This window comes from Scylla paramamosain, chromosome 14 (genome assembly GCF_035594125.1).
Source record: "Scylla paramamosain isolate STU-SP2022 chromosome 14, ASM3559412v1, whole genome shotgun sequence".
NCBI classification, from domain to species: Eukaryota; Metazoa; Arthropoda; class Malacostraca; order Decapoda; family Portunidae; genus Scylla; species Scylla paramamosain.
In genome coordinates, this window is record NC_087164.1 from 9,616,343 (window position 1) to 9,636,107 (window position 19,765).

The 19,765-nt window shown below is 38.9% G+C and overlaps 1 protein-coding gene and 1 long non-coding RNA gene across 2 annotated transcripts in view; both read right to left on the minus strand.

The window, feature by feature from the left end:
* The window catches only part of LOC135106820 (uncharacterized), a 109,038-nt gene extending 93,644 nt beyond the window's left edge, over positions 1 to 15,394 (minus strand). The window contains exon 1 of the mRNA XM_064016162.1: positions 14,808 to 15,394. Coding sequence (XP_063872232.1) covers positions 14,808 to 14,891 — 84 coding nt within the window. The 5' untranslated portion in view covers positions 14,892 to 15,394. The remainder of the gene's footprint in view (positions 1 to 14,807) is intronic.
* A 1,853-nt stretch (positions 15,395 to 17,247) lies between these two features.
* LOC135106821 (uncharacterized) overlaps positions 17,248 to 19,765 on the minus strand; it is a 48,497-nt gene continuing 45,979 nt past the window's right edge. Inside the window, exon 3 of the long non-coding RNA XR_010271474.1 lies at positions 17,248 to 17,266. This is a non-coding gene — a long non-coding RNA (uncharacterized LOC135106821). The remainder of the gene's footprint in view (positions 17,267 to 19,765) is intronic.

Sequence of the window (19,765 nt, forward strand, 5' to 3'; positions counted from 1 at the left end):
AAGTTCTGCCTCATTTCATCACGCACCCCGGCGCTATATGATCCTGGTGTTGCGAAGCAGAAAACGAGTCATCTGTGGACTATTAAGCACTAGAAGACAGCACGGGCCTGTCTTCCTGTCAGTTAAAAAAATAAGCATCACTTGAAACATACACGGTGGTTGTAAGAAGTCTAGTGACCTCCATTCAGTTCCACTGTGGTTTGTGTTTTCTTTGAATCGTTAAGTGCTTTGATTTGTTCATAATTTGTCAATATCCTAGTCTTGCAGGGAGACTGTCAGTATTCAAGAGGAAGACGATCAAGGAAAACTGTAAAATGAAGTGGAAATGAATGAGATAGGCTACTCTAGTACTTGTGACTTCTTTCAATCTTAAGTCCTTTAATGTGTTCATAATTTGTCAGTAACCTAGTTTTGCAAAGAGACTGTTAGTACTCAAGAGGACCAAAGATTAAGGAAAAGCGCAAAATTAAGTGGAAATGAATGAAACAGGGTACTCTACTTGTGTCTATGACTGTACGACGGCTACAGATGATGAGCGGCACAGAGGCAACAAAAGAAGCTATGTTGAACCCGCCACAGCCAGACGCCGTGGGATGATGAGTGCTCCTGTTGACACTAGTGTGGTGTGGTGCACCCTAGCATTTCTTTGGCCATTACATTGCTCAGCTGATGGTGACACATTCCTTCCAAGTTACACAACGTATCAAATGACGCATCAGATACATAAATAACCCATAGCTTTGCGTCCGTTGAGTTCAGCTGTCACCTGGTTGTCAGTTCAGCACTCGTGGGCGGCAGTCTAATGACGATCACAGTAACAAAATAGCAACAAAGACGGGAGTGGGGGGAGAGGGAAGGCACGACGGGCAGATGGCTAGATGGAGATAGGAGATAATGGATTTTGCTGCGGACATAGATGAATGGATAAGGAGATTTTGCAGTGGAATCATAGTAGCTGATGATGATGATGATGATGATGATGATGATGATGATGATGATGATGATGATGATGAAAGACAAATGGTTGCCTCAATACTGCATCATGGTGGGTAAATACCTGGGCAAGGAGTCAAGGTCCAGTCAGGCAAACAGGAAAACACAAACACACTCACGCATCGCCTTTCACTCTTACCTCACGACAGGTAGACAGGCACGTTAAGCTCCGAAGGGTGTTATTGAAGATATGTGAGCTTCCTCTAATTAGACTGGGTTACATTAGATCAGTTCAGATTCAAGGTCAGGATAGTTAAATTTAGTTCGTTTGGGAGTAAAAATAAGGTTAGTAAGCTCGTATGTCCTTAATAATTACTATCTAAGACGAAAATAAGTAATATTCTGCTCGCTGATGAGGAAGAAACTGGTGCGTAAACATAACCATGATTCTCAGCTAAAGACGCGATAAATCATTCATTTCTCGAAGACACGGAAATCTGATGCGTAAGAGTGAGGAATAATACCATGAATACGTGGGCACCTTATTGAGAAACGAGAAAAAAATTTATGTCGTGCTTAGGGTTGATTTCTAAAACTGGAAATCCCGTCGGCTGTTGGTTGTTGCCGGGCAGAAGTTAGGTAAGGTCAGCCTCCACAGATCTGAACGCTTCTGACAGGAATACAATTGAATCCGTGTTGTAAAAAAGAATGTACTTTCAACTATCACTTCCTGACAATTTTTTTTTTTTCTTCTTCTCATAATCACCAACTTTTTACAGACTTTCGTATTACTATCTCAAATATTTCTGTATCCCAGGAAAGACATTAAACCCCCCTCTTTCTCTTTGTTTGTTTGTTTTTTTACGTGCGTTCATGCAAACACCCTTTACAGTGCTCTTCAAAATAACAAAGGAAGACCACAGCAATAAAGAGGTTAAGTGCGACATACGGTTTTTAAGTTTTTTGGGTTTGAGAGGACTTGTGATATTTTTGGTGTTTGAAGTAATAGAAGAATAAAATAGTATAATATATTAAGATAAGATTCATATATACTCAGCGATATATTCAAGAAAATTTAATGCATTCGGGTACGCTTTAAGTAAATGAACTTCGTGTCCAGCACTAAATAAATAAATACAACAAAAGATAAAAGTAAAAAAAAGCACATTGGTAGATAAGATAGATAAAGAGATGGAGATGGATAAACAAGTAAACAAAATAAATAAAAAAACCAAACCAAACCGAAACACAAACTTAAAATAAATAAATAAATAAACAAGCATACACAAACCACGCAAGAAATCATTACAATTTACAACCCACCTGAAAATCAATAAGCAGGTGTTACGTAGTATTACACACGCTACAACCCTCGAATATGTTCAAACCCACAACGAGAAACATAACCCACTGACACACCCTTTACCTTCAACTTCCATACTTCACGAGAGGAGGCAGAGGTGAATTATAATGGCTTGGTATGGCTAATGATGGGTGGTGGTGGTGGTGGTGGTGGTGGTGAAGTAACATACATCACTAAGAGGGAGAACAAGACACAGAGAGGCCACGATGACTTGCGCAGGGGAACCTCGTGCGTGGGTGTGCAAGGGTCTGCGTGTGGGCGGCCAAGCATCCCGGGCTCCAGGCGTGAGAGAGAGAGAGAGAGAGAGAGAGAGAGAGAGAGAGAGAGAGAGAGAGAGAGAGAGAGAGAGAGAGAGAGAGAGAGAGAGAGAGAGAGAGAGAGAGAGAGAGAGAGAGAGAGAGAGAGAGAGAGAGAGAGAGAGAGAGAGAGAGAGAGAGAGAGAGGATTTCACAGATCCTAACGACTATTATGTAATCCTCCCTGATATACAAAATTAAGTTCTATGCCCTTTATCAAAACAACGTGACAATATCAGCGTCTTTTTTTCACCCTCAAGATAAGTTGCTCCAGTGGCCTTACTACTAGCCTTAGACTACTAGCCTTAGACAGTTTACGTGCTTCAAGTGTCCTATGTTGTTTGGCAATATCAGTACTAGCAATCAGTTATCATGTATAGATATTCTAATCACTAGGTCCACTTTTACATCCTGGTAATATCAAACTGGTGTTTTCTGATGCTATTGGTAGGTTACAAGTCCGCTACCTACGTCCAGCTGGTCAGGAGTCTTCGCTTTGACTGCTGTGTTCTCCGTCAAGTGGAGCTCTTGAGATTAACACTGATCTTAGAATAATAAATCAGCAATCAGCCGTACCATTTCGGTCGTGCCTGTCTTTAGTGGCAGCATTGTCCTTATGGTGGCTGCACGTGGGGAGGTGAATACATGATAGTAAATAGCTGAGTGAATGAATGAATGAATGAATGAATAAACAAATAAACATAAGTAAATGATGATGATGATGATGAGCACACACATACACCAAAACCACATTCCAATATATCCCAGCCCCTGCACCTCTACGGATAAAGACAAGCAGAATCTCATTAACCATTACAGCACGAGTGTCTGCTGCACAAGCCTCCGCGTGACACAGTAGTAGTAGCAGTAGCAGTAGTAGTAGTAGTAGTAGTAGTAGTAGTAGTAGTAGTAGTAGTTATAATAATAATAATAATAATAATAATAATAATAATAATAATAATAATAATAATAAGGAAGAAGAAGAAGGATAATAATACTGATGATATAATATGCACTTATAAAGAATGCAACACTATCATAATGACAAAATTGGCTTTTTTTTTCAATGAAGCTTAAAAAAGAGAGAAAAAAAAGCCTAGGTCATCAGCATGAAGGCTACGAGGATGACAGTGGCAGCATGAGCAGTGTGAATGTAGCCAGCGCCTGTCACCACCACGACAGCTGGACGTGGCGCAGTAGGGCAGGCGGGCACAGGCAGACAAAAGCCAGAGCTGAGAGGATGGCACGTCTATCCGTTAATATGAAACGTGCATCACCACCTTCCTCAAACAACATTTCCATACGACCCGGGTACTTGAATGTGCATGGATGTTTGCCCCAGTGTTTGACTAGCACACTGTCTCCCCTGCCTGTCGTCACTCATGTTCATATCATACAGAATCTAGGGGCTTCTTGAGGCATCCCATATACCTATTCTCAACATTTCCATACGTTCCAGGTACTTGGATGAGCATGAATTTTTGCTCCAATGTTTGGCTAGCATACAGTTTCCCTTGCCTGTCGTGACTCGTGTTAATATCGTCAGTGAATCAGGGACTCACTATATACATATCTTCAACATTTCCATACTGCCCGGGTACTTGGATGTGCATTGATCCAACGTTTGGTTAGCGCACGGTTTCTCCTGCTTGTCGTCACTCGTGTTAATATGGTCAGTGAATCAAGGGACTTCCTGGGTCAGCCTATATACCTATTTTCCTTCAGGCCGAACCTCGAGGTCCCGGCTGCAGTGCATCAGGAGTGAAGGGGGGACCCATGTACACCCACTAAAGGTGCACTGCCGGCGCCGACCAAGAGAGCGGAGCAGTCAGATTAAGGGAGGAAGCTCGTAGCATCCCACCACTACATGTCCAGCTTCTCTCTACCTCGTCATCGTCTTGAAGAACCAACTCCATCTTGATTAAAGCTTACCTAACGGGCTACGCCAACACAAGCCAGCACCTCTACGGCATACCGGCAGAATAAAGTCATCAGATTCCCAGCCATCCTAATGACAGGCCTTGTTACCACCGGGTGCTGTCCCTCTGCTTGCCAAAGCCAGATTATGGAGTCTTCCTCTTGACCCCAATATCGAGAAGACACAGGCAGCGGAAGGAGAGGACGAGGGAGGGAGGGAGGGGCGCTGGTAGGCTGGTGCGCGGCGGCTCCTCCCCAAACAGCTGCTTTAATGATTACTCGCTACATATTCCTCTACTCGTCAACACATTACTCTATATAACTTCCACCACTAAATTCACCACCTACATATCAGTTGGGATGTATAAGTGTGTGTGTGTGTGTGTGTGTGTGTGTGTGTGTGTGTGTGTGTGTGTGTGTGTGTGTGTGTATGTGTGTGTGTGTGGAATGTTCAAATGGCACTATCACCATGTTATTGATGGGATGAGCATATCTACCTTTGCACCTGTGATGGTAATGCTGGTGGTTGCCATACACCGCTGACGTCAGCACGCGGCAGGCTGGAGGACGAGGGGCGGAGCGGGGCGGGGCGGCACGGGAGGGGCATACATAATGTCATACACCTCCAGGGGGAAACGGATCCATTTTATAAAATTTCAATCTGTTTAATATTTCCAGTGTTCCAATTCAGCTTTCTATAATCGATGCGCCATTATCAAACTTATGCAAACTGGCAATTCCTATACTAATCCACTTTATAAAATCTGCATCTGTTTCATACTCCAATCTAGGTACCTATAATCGATACGCTATTCTCAAACTCAAACTAGTGGTTATTCCGGCACTTGCAAACCAGCCAGTCGAACACAAACACATACATTTTGTACATTACAACCTGCACGCAATAATTTCTCCTGATTTATAATTTCCCTCATGAACATTTCACTCACAAAATCCGTCCTTATGATGAACTATGTTAGGTTATGTTAGGTTAGCGAGGGTTAGCTTGTGGGATTATAACACGGTAAGCATTAGGTCAGCTGGAATTTTTATGAGGGGATCTATCTTACAAGCATTCTAGCCTATAATGTTATAATGCAACTAGCGGTCATTACGCCAGCACTCCCACGCTACACCTCACAGCTGCCTTTGTCTTGTCACCGGGTAGTCATTCTCCATACATAAAGGATCTTGTTAATACCATTCCCCGCCTCTCTACTTCTTTCTCTTTCTTTACAATCTAGTTATGCTCATTACAGGTTCTCTATTGTTTAACTACTACTACTTCTATACGTGTCTCGATTTTTTCACAGTAAGCAGCACTGGTGGATGTATGAGAGAGAGAGAGAGAGAGAGAGAGAGAGAGAGAGAGAGAGAGAGAGAGAGAGAGAGAGAGAGAGAGAGAGAGAGAGAGAGCACAGCAACCTCTTTCAAAGCCTACTGCTGTAAATGCACTCAAAGAAAATGCGGCACTCAAAGATCTGAATGACTAACTGAGACGAAACGGCCAATCATCATTTTCACACATTACAAGAAGGGTTGAACAGCACGCCGGCAGAATAGTACATATGAAGAGGGTGGAAGAAGACGAGGGTTGAGTGGAGAGGACGCAAAGACAGTGGAGGAAAACACTAGTGAGGAACATGTTAGACGCTGCAGAAGGAGAAAGTTAGTCATCATATTCTTGAGGGAAATCACCATGACGGGAACTACTGTACACGTTTAAACCTTTTCACTGCGATGTGCGACAATTAACAGCACCAGAAGTAATGCATGAAACCTTTATAAGGATCTGCAAGAAAGAAAGTAGATTAAAAAGAATAGATTTTGCAATTTCTACCTGGTATAAAGATCGGAGGTGGCTGTAGAACAAGTAAAGAGTGATTAGTAATTAAGAGAAGATGTACCAATTAGCAGTGAAAGGGTTAATATATAAAACATGTGTGGTTGACCGACTGGTAGGTTTACCTTACTTGTGAAGTTGTGAACAGAGAACGTCGGTGAGAACAAGAATAAATCTGAAGCAAACAATCGGAAGGTTACATAAAAAAAAAAAAAAAAAAGTGCAGAAGTCCAAGTGAAGACGAGGCAATAAATATAGTCTTGAAGTGCACTGACAAGGAAGGTTCGCTCTATTAAGCATCTTAGGAACTTCGAGGCTACGGCCATTACAGCTTGCAACGTGCCGATCGTCACGTTCAGGTAATTAATATCATTCACATGTTTATTCTGCTCGTCTTTTTGGTGGATGCGAGATAGCCTAACTTGGTGGTAGAGGTAATGGTGGTAGTGGAAGTGGTAGTAGTTGTTCCTGTGGTTGTGTATATACGTACGTATATGTACTAAGTAGTAGTAGTAGTAGTAGTAGTGGTAAAAATATAACTGGTGATGACAACGATGAGAGTAAAAGGAAATACAACAACAACAACAACAACAACAACAACAACAACAGCAACAACAACAACAACAACAGTAATACAATAGCAACAAAGCAACAACAAAACTAATAACAGGCAAAACAAAACAACAACAACAACAACAACAAGAGTAATTAAACCAACCCTTACAAGTTTAATAAGAGTCTTACACTAAGCAGCTTAAGAACACTACACGCTGCTCATCCTAGTATTACTGCTAATGGTCATGTGATTGCTCATTGGGAAACCTTGAAGCGTCTAGGCCTCACTTTGTATTCCACGCTGTCTTCAGACCATCATTCACTGACCTTTTCCATGCCCGTAGCTCTGAAACTCGATATTCTTCCATAATATAATAATTGTGAGGATGATTATGTTGTCTGAAATAGTTTTTATTCACGTTACAACCACATATTGGGAATCCATTTTTATGCAGTGTGGACCTGTGATGCTGATTCTATTTTTGGTCGATAAATGTTTTTGCCAGGTAATTTAAGTACAAGCTAACAACACTGGACTAACATCTCAGCTTCTGTGATTTATATGAAATTATCAACACTTTTATTCAACCACTGCAAGACAAACTTCCTCTCTCGTACCAGGAAAGAAGCAAAACATTCAGCATAGTTTCATAAAAGGGATTCTAAATACATTTGATACAGTAGTTTTAATTTTTCAAGATGCTTCTATAACATTACCTCGAAGAACACTGCCAGGTGGTATGAGATATCTGGTTATAAAGAGAAGATTAGACATTTATGGATGGAGATGATAGGTGGAAATAGGTACCTAGGTATATTTCATACAAAGACTGCCACGTGTAGGACTGATGAGTTTTTGCAGCTTCCCTTATTTCTGATGATCTTATGTTTTTACGTTATAATATCTTTTACAAAATACACATATTATCTTTTAGAAAATACACTTAATATTTTTTTTTTTTTTACTCAGAACGTCAGCTGGTTCTTAGAACTTTTTTTACATGTAGGGTATACTATTTATTCTTTCAGTATGCTATTCTTTTTGGCGGTAAGCTGTGATCTATTCTTACTTTTATATTTTATTCTTTGTCATATTGTTTCTCCCCTCTGAGGCTTTTTTTTGAGCTGGTAGTCTGTGACTCTTCTCTGGGGCCGACACGTGGCTGCTACAATAATAATATAATAATAATAATAATAATAATAATAATGAATAATACATAATAATAATAATAATAATAATAATAATAAGATGATGATGATGAGGTGATGACAAGAACAAAACCAACAACAATAATTATAACAGTTTTCATCTTTACTTACTTATCATTAAACATATTTTCTCACACACCACTACACACGACTCACAAATAAATACTAGAGTTGGGACGAAAATAACCCTAATGCATATTCAACAAGATATTCTATAAACACAAGAACTCCCCCTCTCATGACAAAATTAATCCCTTACACACACACACACACACACACACACACACACACACACACACACACACACACACACACACACGACACACGCGTCAGAAGCGTGAGGGAGAGATACGTTGCGAAGCTTTGGTATATTACTTTAAGATAATCACAATAATCCCTTGAGCGATGCAAAATAGAAAGGTAAGGCACATTAATTGGCAACTTCTATCCTAAGCCCCACAAAACACAAGCTACATGGATCTGAACAACACTTACTTACACAAGCTCTTAACGATAGGCACACAGGCTTGTCTGGCAACTCTGGTAGAGTAATGTATGATTAATTTCAGTATCTACTCATGTCCTTTCCTTATTGCAATCTTCTAGAATCTGGATCTGCGTAAAATAAATCAAGAGATGCATAAGGGATTTTTTTTTCATATAATCATCTAGATCCTTTAGTTCTGAATGTGTCCTTGCAAAGCTTTTTTTTTTTTTTTATTTCTTACGTGCTATTTATTTATTCTATATCGTACTCAATGTTAACAAAGAAATACCGTATGTATAAGAAGATTACATATGTTTATACAACAAGTACCGTTGCAGTTTGATCTAATGAATTATATGTCCTCCAGTACGAATTTCTACATTGAATGAATTTGTCTTTTCATCAATGACTCCTGTACAGTTTCCTTCATCTTACTAGGTCCTTTCTAATCAGTAATTGACGAGATTTTCAGACTATCCTTCACTCAATCAACTTTTGTTTCACTTCCTCTTTATCCATCAAACTGTTGATGACCTTGCTAACTTTTCCATAAACCTTTCTTCATTATAGCAATTTTCTTTAATTTTCTTATAGTCGATGTCTTTGATGACTTTAATTTTCTCCTAATCATCGATATGGATTTTGTTATTCCTCTCTCTCTCTCTCTCTCTCTCTCTCTCTCTCTCTCTCTCTCTCTCTCTCTCTCTCACACTCTCTCTCACACACACACACACACACACACTTTTTTTTAACGATTATCTTGGTGTGTGTGTGTGTGTGTGTGTGTGTGTGTGTGTGTGTGTGTGTGTGTGTGTGTGTGTGTGTGTGTGTGTGTGTGTGTGTGACGAGAGTACTTCATGTTTTAATGCGCTGAGTTTGCTTAATTAGTCCTTTCACTTGAATACGAAACAATTAACAGCACCAGAAGTAATGCATGAAACCTTTATAAGCATCTACAATAAAAGAAGAGGAGTAAAAAGAATAGATTTTGGAGTTTATAACCAGTTTTAAAGATTGGAGGTGGCTGCAGAACAAGTAAAGATGTCTCAGAGTGATTAGTGATTAAGGAAAGATGTACCAAATAGCAGTGACAGGGTTAACATTTACTCTACCGACGGTACATAATAAATAAGCCATTTGCAGTAACTAATGATGGATGCACATGGCTAATGACAAGTTATTTTTTGCACTATACGACATCACTTACCCTAAAAGCCAATAATCAAGCAGTTATCGTCATTACTTTTGGCAAATAAATAAATAGATAAATATAATTACGTAAAAAAATCAAAGAGCATTCAGGCAATCGTAAATTTTCTTCAGTTATATAACGTTCATAAAAAAAAAAATATTCACGAGTGATATGTGTCAACATTTAAAAATAATTAAGTTACGTAAAGGCTTCATTATACATATGGTGGGATAACGCACGCTCTCTCTCTCTCTCTCTCTCTCTCTCTCTCTCTCTCTCTCTCTCTCTCTCTCTCTCTCTCTCTCTCTCTCTCTCTCTCTCTCTCTCTCTTTGTGTGTTGTGTGTGTGTGTCGAGTACACATGTGAAGGGCAAAACAGTGTAACTCTGTGTTCCAAGTGAATATGACCACGTACATAAAAAAAAATATATAAATATAGAATTACGAACACGAAAATAAGGAGAGGCAATGCATTTCAGTCAGCCCTAAAATATTTACAATTTCTGAGGTATCACACACACACACACACACACACACACACACACACACACACACACACACACACACACACACACACACACACACACACACACAATTCTGTAATTTTGGTTTTGCATGAATAAAACATTACTTTTTTTAATCGGGATGACAGGAATCCAGGCAAGAAATGAATATTCAAGAAGGTAGACAGATAGATGCATAATGGCACAGATAGACAACAGACTGGTGAATGGGTAAACTCGATATAAAAATGGACATAGAAATATAGATAGATAGATAGATTGATAGATAGATAGACCGACTGATACAGATTTAGATAAGTAGTTGTGGAGGGATAGATAAACATCGAAAAATAGATAAATGGAGAAAAATAAATACACAAATAACGATAAAAAAAAAAGTTGGATGATTAGATAAACAAAGCTAAATAAATTAATTACGAAAGACAGACATATAATAGATTGAAGAAGAAACTTGAGAGAGAGGAGAGAGAGAGAGAGAGAGAGAGAGAGAGAGAGAGAGAGAGAGAGAAGAGAGAGAGAGAGAGAGAGAGAGAGAGAGAGAGATAACAACAGGAAGCAAGTACAGTTCAGAAGAAGGGTGACGTCACGCAGTCCGTCAAGGCCATGGTGGTGGGCTGGCCTTGGGGTCCCGCCTGGGGTCCCAACCACCCCCCGGCACCACGTGGCTCCCAGCGCTGGTGTTGCTTAGAATAAAGATTATTGTTACGCAGCTTTGACATTGGACCGCTGGCACCAGGCTTTGGATAAAATAATAATAACAATGATAATAATAACAATAGTAAAGTACGTACCTCTAATATGAATCTATAACTCATTCGAGAGAGGAATTCAGAACCTAAACTGCATGTTAGTTGCCTAAGCTCAATTGCAATATATAAACTCAACTATATACAACTATGAATAAAAATCACGGTCATACTGTCATAAATCTTGAAATCTTAGGGATTATTGAAAGGAAGAAATAGTGCAGAATCTAGCGTATATTAATCTTATCTAATAACTGAACAAAACTAATCCGACCTAAGCTGTTAATCTTCAACACTGGAACATGTCAGACTAATAAATACACAAGGTACGTGTCAAGAGCCTACAAGTACATGAAAGGATAGTGACTTTCGGTTTCTGAGACCTGACCTTCCCAATGTTTGTTCTCTCGTCCTACGCAGCAGGACCGCCAGCAGGCTCCCTCACGCCCCGCTCTAAGCGACTCATGGCGGTTGTTGCTATCTCATTAACTGTAAACACTCCCACGTTTGCAGTATGGGGATTAGAGTTACTTTGGGGTAATGATGTAATGGTGATCTTACTTTTCTTGAACTCCTTTCCTTCTGGATTTATTTTCTCCAATCCCCTTTCCCAACACTAATTTTTGCACTTGTCACCTAAATAGTTCCATTGAAAGACATTAAATTCCTAAACTCTTCTTTCTGTGTGCCTATGCAAATATAATTCTTTCCACTGGTCTGAATATTTACTAGACATTCACAGCATTTAAAAGGGTTGAAGAAGTTAACAGGAGTTTAACACGTCTTTTGCTACCGATAATTGCATAAGTCTAGCCAAGAGAAGACAGTCACGACATGTCCGGGGATTAGTGCCTGGTAACGTCAAAATTTCATTATACAACTAAGAACGTATACTGTTCCCGATGAAAAGAATAAGGGAGGAAAAAAAAAAAAGAATAAAGAAAACGCCTCACGACATACTAGTTGCCAAATTCTGTGCATGTTTTAACGTTCATTGACACACACAGCAGCATGCGTGGACTGATTTGTAGGGGCAAGGAGGCCACGATGTGTGTGTGTGTGTGTGTGTGTGTGTGTGTGTGTACGAGAGAGAGAGAGAGAGAGAGAGAGAGAGAGAGAGGAGAGAGAGAGAGAGAGAGAGAGAGAGAGAGAGAGAGAGAGAGAGAGAGAGAGAGAGAGAGAATACTTTAAAAACCTCCACGACAGTAAGAGAGTGAAAGTAACTCTCAAATTGTACAACCCAATAAGGGAAAAAAAGGCCGTTACAAGAAATGGTGGTGGTGATGGTGATGGTAATGGTGGTAGTGGTGATGGTGGTGATGGTGGTCATGATGATTCGTTAACCTCTAATAACTTAATACGACCTATAAAATATTAGATGCTGGGTGTTTTCGTGGCGTCTTTTGAAGAAGAGCAGTTTCTTACACCACTAAATCATCTTACTCAGAGTTCATTATCTCTTTTCTTCTGGTAATCCTCATCAGCAGATCCTCTTTATCCACTTCTAATCCCTTTAACGCCTTTGGATATCATGATTCTCTCTCTCTCTCTCTCTCTCTCTCTCTCTCTCTCTCTCTCTCTCTCTCTCTCTCTCTCTCTGCGTTTCCAATCTCACATCAAACAGCTTCCCCTCATAACCGGCACAATTTTACAGGGATTTTTGTACCTCCTATAGCTTCACTCGTTGCTAGCCCTTAAGTGGTGACGTCATTCACATTTGGGGAGAGAGAGAGAGAGAGAGAGAGAGAGAGAGAGAGAGAGAGAGAGAGAGAGAGAGAGAGAGAGAGAGAGAGAGAGAGAGAGAGAGAGAGAGAGAGAGTCATGGTTTCTGAAATTTGCCCTGTATCAAATCTTTTATTTTCGTTATTCCCAGAAAAGGCAGAGTTACAGTTATGCATTTATTTCCACGAGTAGAAAACACTGTTGAGAAACTGACATGCCAACTTTTCTTAGGCGTCCTTATCCTGAATCTTTATAAAATGGTGCATTAGATTTCTGCAATTTTCTGACTTATGTTTGCATTTTTTTTTTTCACCTTCGAACAAGACTAGTCAGTTATGGATATAATAACTTAAGGCAAGATTTGTAGGTTTAGATTCCCATTACTAAGAATTTCGAATATTTTCAATTTCTAGCGGATACTTTTTTTGTGTGTGCAAATTGAAGACAGGTTATACAGTCATTAACATAACAATTGTGGCATCAGACTATTAAACTAGCAGAATAATAACTAACTAAATAAATTAATTAATAAAAAAAAAAAATATATATATATATATATATATATATATATATATATATATATATATATATATATATATATATATATATATATATATATATATATATATATATATATATATATATATACGGAAATAACCTCATAAAACTGAAAAGGCTATTACGATGCCGAAATCAACTCCGTCTTCAAGATTAATGCAGTAGACAGATAGCACCCAACCACCTCCGTGACAGGCCTCGCATTCAGAATCAGAAGTTCACCGAACAGACGAGCAGAAAGTCAAATATCTTCCACCTTCAATTCAAAAGATTTGACGCAATCAAGCAAGTCACCGACACACCACACAGCAAGACCAAGACTGAAAGTGTCAGTGTAGAAGACAGCCATTATATATCTAATGTAATCAATCCTACTAAGGTTTCTTGATATTCACTACTAAAATTCGCGCGAAAAGAAATTATCACAATGCGCTTGTCAGTTGACAAGAATTAGGACAACCTTGTTTCTTGTTCCTTATTTATATCCAGTGGCCTCAGGGAAGATGCTTCACCACCGTTATATGAGAATCCTGTATCAGAGTCACTCATGTCATCTCCATCCATTTACTGTGTGTGTGTGTGTGTGTGTGTGTGTGTGTGTGTGTGTGTGTGTGTGTACCTATCTATCTAAATATCTACATCTATGCACACACACACACACACACACACACGTACAGCGTTGTTCAAACTGGTTGATGAAATGAGCCATGGAAATATATTTGATTACAATCATGTTTACTCTCACATTGATATCATTTCCATCCTCATATTCGTGTTTCCCTCATTTGTATGAAATATTAATGCATTTATCCCCCGTCTCCATTATCAATTAAATCCCCTTTCGCTTATCAAGAGGTGACGATTTTCAACTAATGAAAAAAAAAAAGATAAAATAAGATATATTGAATTACTAGTACGATAACCTCCCTTGCGCTAGTGGAGCCCGTCACGCTGTGCCACGTGTCGTGTTTGCTGTCCCATGAGGATCTCTATCAACGGTGTGTTCTTATTTCAAGAAATACTGCTGATTGGATGACCGTGAAAATAAATGTAATACCAAACGAGTGACACAGCAGCCTACACCTTCGTGCCTCAACACTACCATGCTGTTACCGCCCCTCAAGACGCTCCCTTTAGTCTGTGCAAGTCTCGCCTCCCTCCTGCCATACCATCAACCCAGACATCCTATTTAATTCGGAGAAAAACGTTTCACATTTTTGTATAATAAATGTTTATATTATCAGGATAAAAATAAATAAAAAAAATTATCGAGCAGCAGTGTTAAAAATGGTGGCAGTTACATTGCATACGAAGCATCATCGTTGGGTGAGACTAGAGATAGTAGCCAGACACACTAAGCAAGCAAGCAGGCAGCCAGATAGACCCGACATTATGGTTAATTAAACTGGGACTGATTAAGATAAACATGAATACCAAGATATAGGACTGAATTGTTAACATACCTGTTCCTTCGTTCCCTCTGACGCTGGCTGATGACAAGTCTCTATTTTAGTTTTCTTCCTCAGTTTTTTTTTTTTTTTTTCCATACAACCTCAAAGTAGATGAAAATCAGGTCTCTTCCCTCGCAATCGCCACAGGCTTCCCGGCATCAGCGACCCTCACAGGCAGCGTCAGCACGCAGCCGTCTAACGGATGCCTCAGCGGGAAGGGGCAAGCAAGCGGGTACCTCACAGGTCATACAAGTTTGATTTATTACACATGTATGAAACGTCCCGGTTTAAAGTCATCGCAGAATAGCTGAAGACAACCGTGAGAGTAAAACGTGGGAGACCGACCCATCCGGTCATAAACAAAAAACAAAAAAACAAAAAAAACAAAAAAAAAGACAATATGCATATATCTATCAGCACCACTGCTGCTCTCGTGGTGCTGTGGGTGCTTCCTGACGACACACCGTCACAGTGTTACCTCACGCCTTCATCAGTGAAATTTACAGGCTCACAGGTCCGAAAGACAGCATGTCAACACAACCTCTCGAGGGCTGGAGTGAACAGCACCCAACCTTTCACCATCCTCAGTGCACACTAACTCATGATTGGCCAGACGTGGTAGGTGGTGCCCTGGTACGTAACTGCCAAACGTACGATACACATACCTTTCATGTAAAACGCGTGACGTCAACCAAAACAAAACTGAACTGAATATATAACTAGCAGATCTGAATATAGAGCCATTCTTGGGTAGGTATCTTAAGCACAAAACTATTTCCCTCCACGTTTAAAGATTTTCACCTTCCATAGCGGCCTGAGTGGGACGCGGGGTCGCGGAGAAAAGCGATGATGATATTTATATGCAGGTCGTGGTGCCTCTCGCGTGTTTATATCCAGGATGCATTCACGACGAATACATTAACGTCACCAACACATCAACATCGTTACGTTTATAGATGTAATTGCAAGTAGCAGACTTTGATATGAGCGAATATATATATATATATATATATATATATATATATATATATATATATATATATATATATATATATATATATATATATATATATATATATATATATATATATATATATATATATATATATATATTATATATATATATATATATATATATATATATATATATATATATATATATATATATATATATTTATATATATATATATATATATATATATATATATATATATATATATATATATATCGTCAAGATACCTTATTCATTCTCTAATCCACGATAATGGTGTGAACTTGTTACTCTATATTGTGTTCAACACTTAGATTTGTTATTTGGTGCAATGGTAACGTGTGTTCAATAAGCAAATACACATGAAATGAAGACAAAAGATAAGGACAAACAAATTTCCTTTGACCAGTTCTAAACTACAAGCTTGGTGCATTATCATGAGTAAGATCTTGGGCGTCCTTCATTTGCCCTCAGAAATATCACCTCATCACTCACACTCACCTACCTTGCTCATCACTGCTCCTGACTCAGATGAGATTATGTTGCTGACTGCTGACACACCAATCTGGAGGGAACCACCAGGGTGTGTACAACAACAAACATCACACCTGACGCACTGCATACCTCAAGGAAGAACGAAACGATAACTAAAGCTCGAAGCCTAGGTAGAAGAGAGAGAGAGAGAGAGAGAGAGAGAGAGAGAGAGAGAGAGAGAGAGAGAGAGAGAGAGAGAGAGAGAGAGAGAGAGAGAGAGAGAGAGCTTTTTTATTTCAAACCAGCATGTGATGTGTAAGATGCGTTAATTTGGCGTTATGAATTGAACCAATTGTGAGGAATTTATCCTCTCTCTCTCTCTCTCTCTCTCTCTCTCTCTCTCTCTCTCTCTCTCTCTCTCTCTCTCTCTCTCTCTCTCTCTCTCTCTCTCTCTTATGCTAAGGTTTATCATTAAGGAGTTCACCTCATTTAGCCATTAATCACTCTTAAGGTTGTGTCCTCCAGTTCTGCTCTTTCATATCAAGTAGTTATTAAAAAGAAAAAGAGAATGGTTTGACTGTAAACAGTGTAAAAACAAAATTCCGGTAAATTTCTCAGCAGAGTTAGGGAAAATAAAAACATTTCTTAAAAATACCCCCCTTTAAAAAAAATGAATAAATAAATAGAAACAAGATATTTAATTATGTAACCTCCTAAGCTCCCTTTCTCCCTAAAGAAGCAATCGCAAAAACATTCGCGCAACAAACATTGACTTCGAACGAGCAAGTAAAGTTAAAGGCGTAATATGTTAGCTGTTCACACAATTACTTCTTTTCTTTTCACCATGAACATGATGTAGCGGAAAATCAGCAGCCGCTCGTTGTTGAGCTAAGAAGTCCATTGCGTCCCTCTCAGTAACACATCAACAGGAAACACTGGTGGAAAAAGTGTAGAAGCACTCACCTGTATCAGATGCTGGTAGGATGTGTCACTATACTTCAGGACGCTTGCAAAAAAAAAAAAAAAAAATAAATAAATAAATAAATAAAATAAAATAAAATAAAATAAAATAAGAAATAAAATAAAATAAATAAATAAATAAATAGACAGATAAAAAGAAAATAGCGAATGTTTAGCCTAATCTCTCTCTCTCTCTCTCTCTCTCTCTCTCTCTCTCTCTCTGTGTGTGTGTGTGTGTGTGTGTGTGTGTGTGTGTGTGTGTATGTGTGTGTGTGTGTGTGTGTGTGTGTGTGTGTGTGTGTGTGTGTGTGTGTGTGTGTGTGTGTGTGTGTGTCATTGGGTTGGTGGTTCGGTGTAATAATACTGATAATATCAATAACAGCAATACATTTATTTATAAGAGGTGCAATGAAACAAGAATTACTAGAGTCTGAACACAACATTATTTTCAAGCTCGTAAATTTTACATCTGAGGTGAAGGGGCATGTTATTAAAAGTCTACGGTTTCCTCTCAAACCTTTCGATGGAAGCTGTGAGTGTGTGTGTGTGTGTGTGTGTGTGTGTGTGTGTGTGTGTGTGTGTGTGTGTGTGTGTGTGTGTGTGTGTGTGTGTGTGTGTGTGTGTGTGAAAAGCTTTTAGAGGCCCATGATGCCCGGCACGTTCTCTTAAGCTAATGGATATCATGTACGTGACTTTTATAAAGCAATCCTGACACAATACTGAAGAGCGAGCGTGGACAGAACTTGAATGAGGCAGTACAGAATATATATAAAAATTTGTCAACGCCATGTCCGTATACACATTTATATATGTATGTATGGATGTATTTAAGCATAAGCAGGTACATGTAGGTGGCCACGTCTATCAGTCAATAAAACTCTTTCTGTTTGCTTTTACAAAATCCCTGTCTGAGGTGACCACCAGAATCTAAATAAAGAAATGAAAGCGAAAAGTACTGGTACCCTGCCACAAAACACCAAGTATTCCGGTGCCCAGGTATCCGTTAGGCTTCCCAGTACACACCTGCCCACCAGCCTCACACATGACTCAGCATCGCCCCGAATAGCACCTGGCCTGCTCCGTATAAGAGAGACGCCTGCTGTACAATGTGTGGCGTGGTAATGTACCAAGTGGGAGCTGCTCTGAATTGTGACGTCCAGGCAGTGTTGTTGCATGAGTATTAACTGGCTGATGCTTTTACCATATCTCACCTGCATTTTGTAGGAGATTTCATCAGTAACTTCCACTTTTCTCTCTTTTCATAATTCTTACGTACACAAACATCGTGGTCATCTAAATTTGGAAAGAAAAATCACAAACAGGGCTGCAGTAGATGAGCAGAATAGAATAAACTTAGCAACAACGTGGCAGGTGCACAAACATTAAATAGTTTGAAGAGGACGTTGAAGAATTCCATGGATAAAGATTGCAGATGATAAGTTTTAAGTGCCCCGGAACTGCGATACATAATTTAAATAGTTTTTGTGCAGTCTCCTTGTTTCTATGCTGTCATTAATACATATTGTTGCGTTGTTGTCCGCTAATTCAATACAAACCGCTCTGTCTTTGATAAATAACTCAAATGGAAAACACACAATTAACTAATGACTTAAACTGTGAAAAAAGTCTATGCGTATTATTATTATTATTATTATTATTATTATTATTATTATTATTATTATTATTATTATTATTATTATTATTAATAATAATATCATCATCATCATCATTATTTCACTCATTTATATATTCTATTTCATTTATTATTACTATTTTCTTTCGAGGTTGGCGTTCTGATGTGGCTCGGGATGGATTTGTAAAAACCACTTCCTTGTCATCAACATAATGTTATATTTAGGTTGAAACTGTGTGTTCTTATTTGCCTTCATTTGCTGCCCGAAAAGTTGTGCTTCACAATTGCATCTTACTGATGTTTAAATAAAAAGAAAATGTTTTCCTGAAAATATAATTTGTAAGAATAATTAAGTGTTCAAGTGTTTCAAGTGTGTATTAATAAAACTGACATCTGGACTCGGAACCGACTGATGACATAATCATCCTCAGCCATCTGCGATACCATTTCAATATTCATTTCTACATTTTCATAATTTTACTTAAACACTCATATATTCATATTTATCACCTTCTTTAATACCTCACCTGATCAACATCTTTTAAACATTAATGGTAGGCTCATGCACACTGTCTAGGCTGGCACCATCGTGCATCAAGTAATCAGTACACATCTGTACCAACACTTCAAGTTACAGTATTTACGAAAGCAGCAGCCACTGCAAACACTGGCGCCTTACATAAAGATAAGCTTTCATGCGTCACTCCAATCTGCATACGTGTTAGTTAAATGGACTCATGTCACTTACTCTTTACTTCAATCACTTACCAGACCTGCTCTTTAACAAGAAGGAAAATGGCTGCGTCGATAATGGACGAAAAAACAAAAGAAACACATATTGGTTAGTGAAGGTCCCCGGAATTTTGGAGCTCTGATTGTTATCCACCTTCCTACTTGAACACTTTTAAGAGT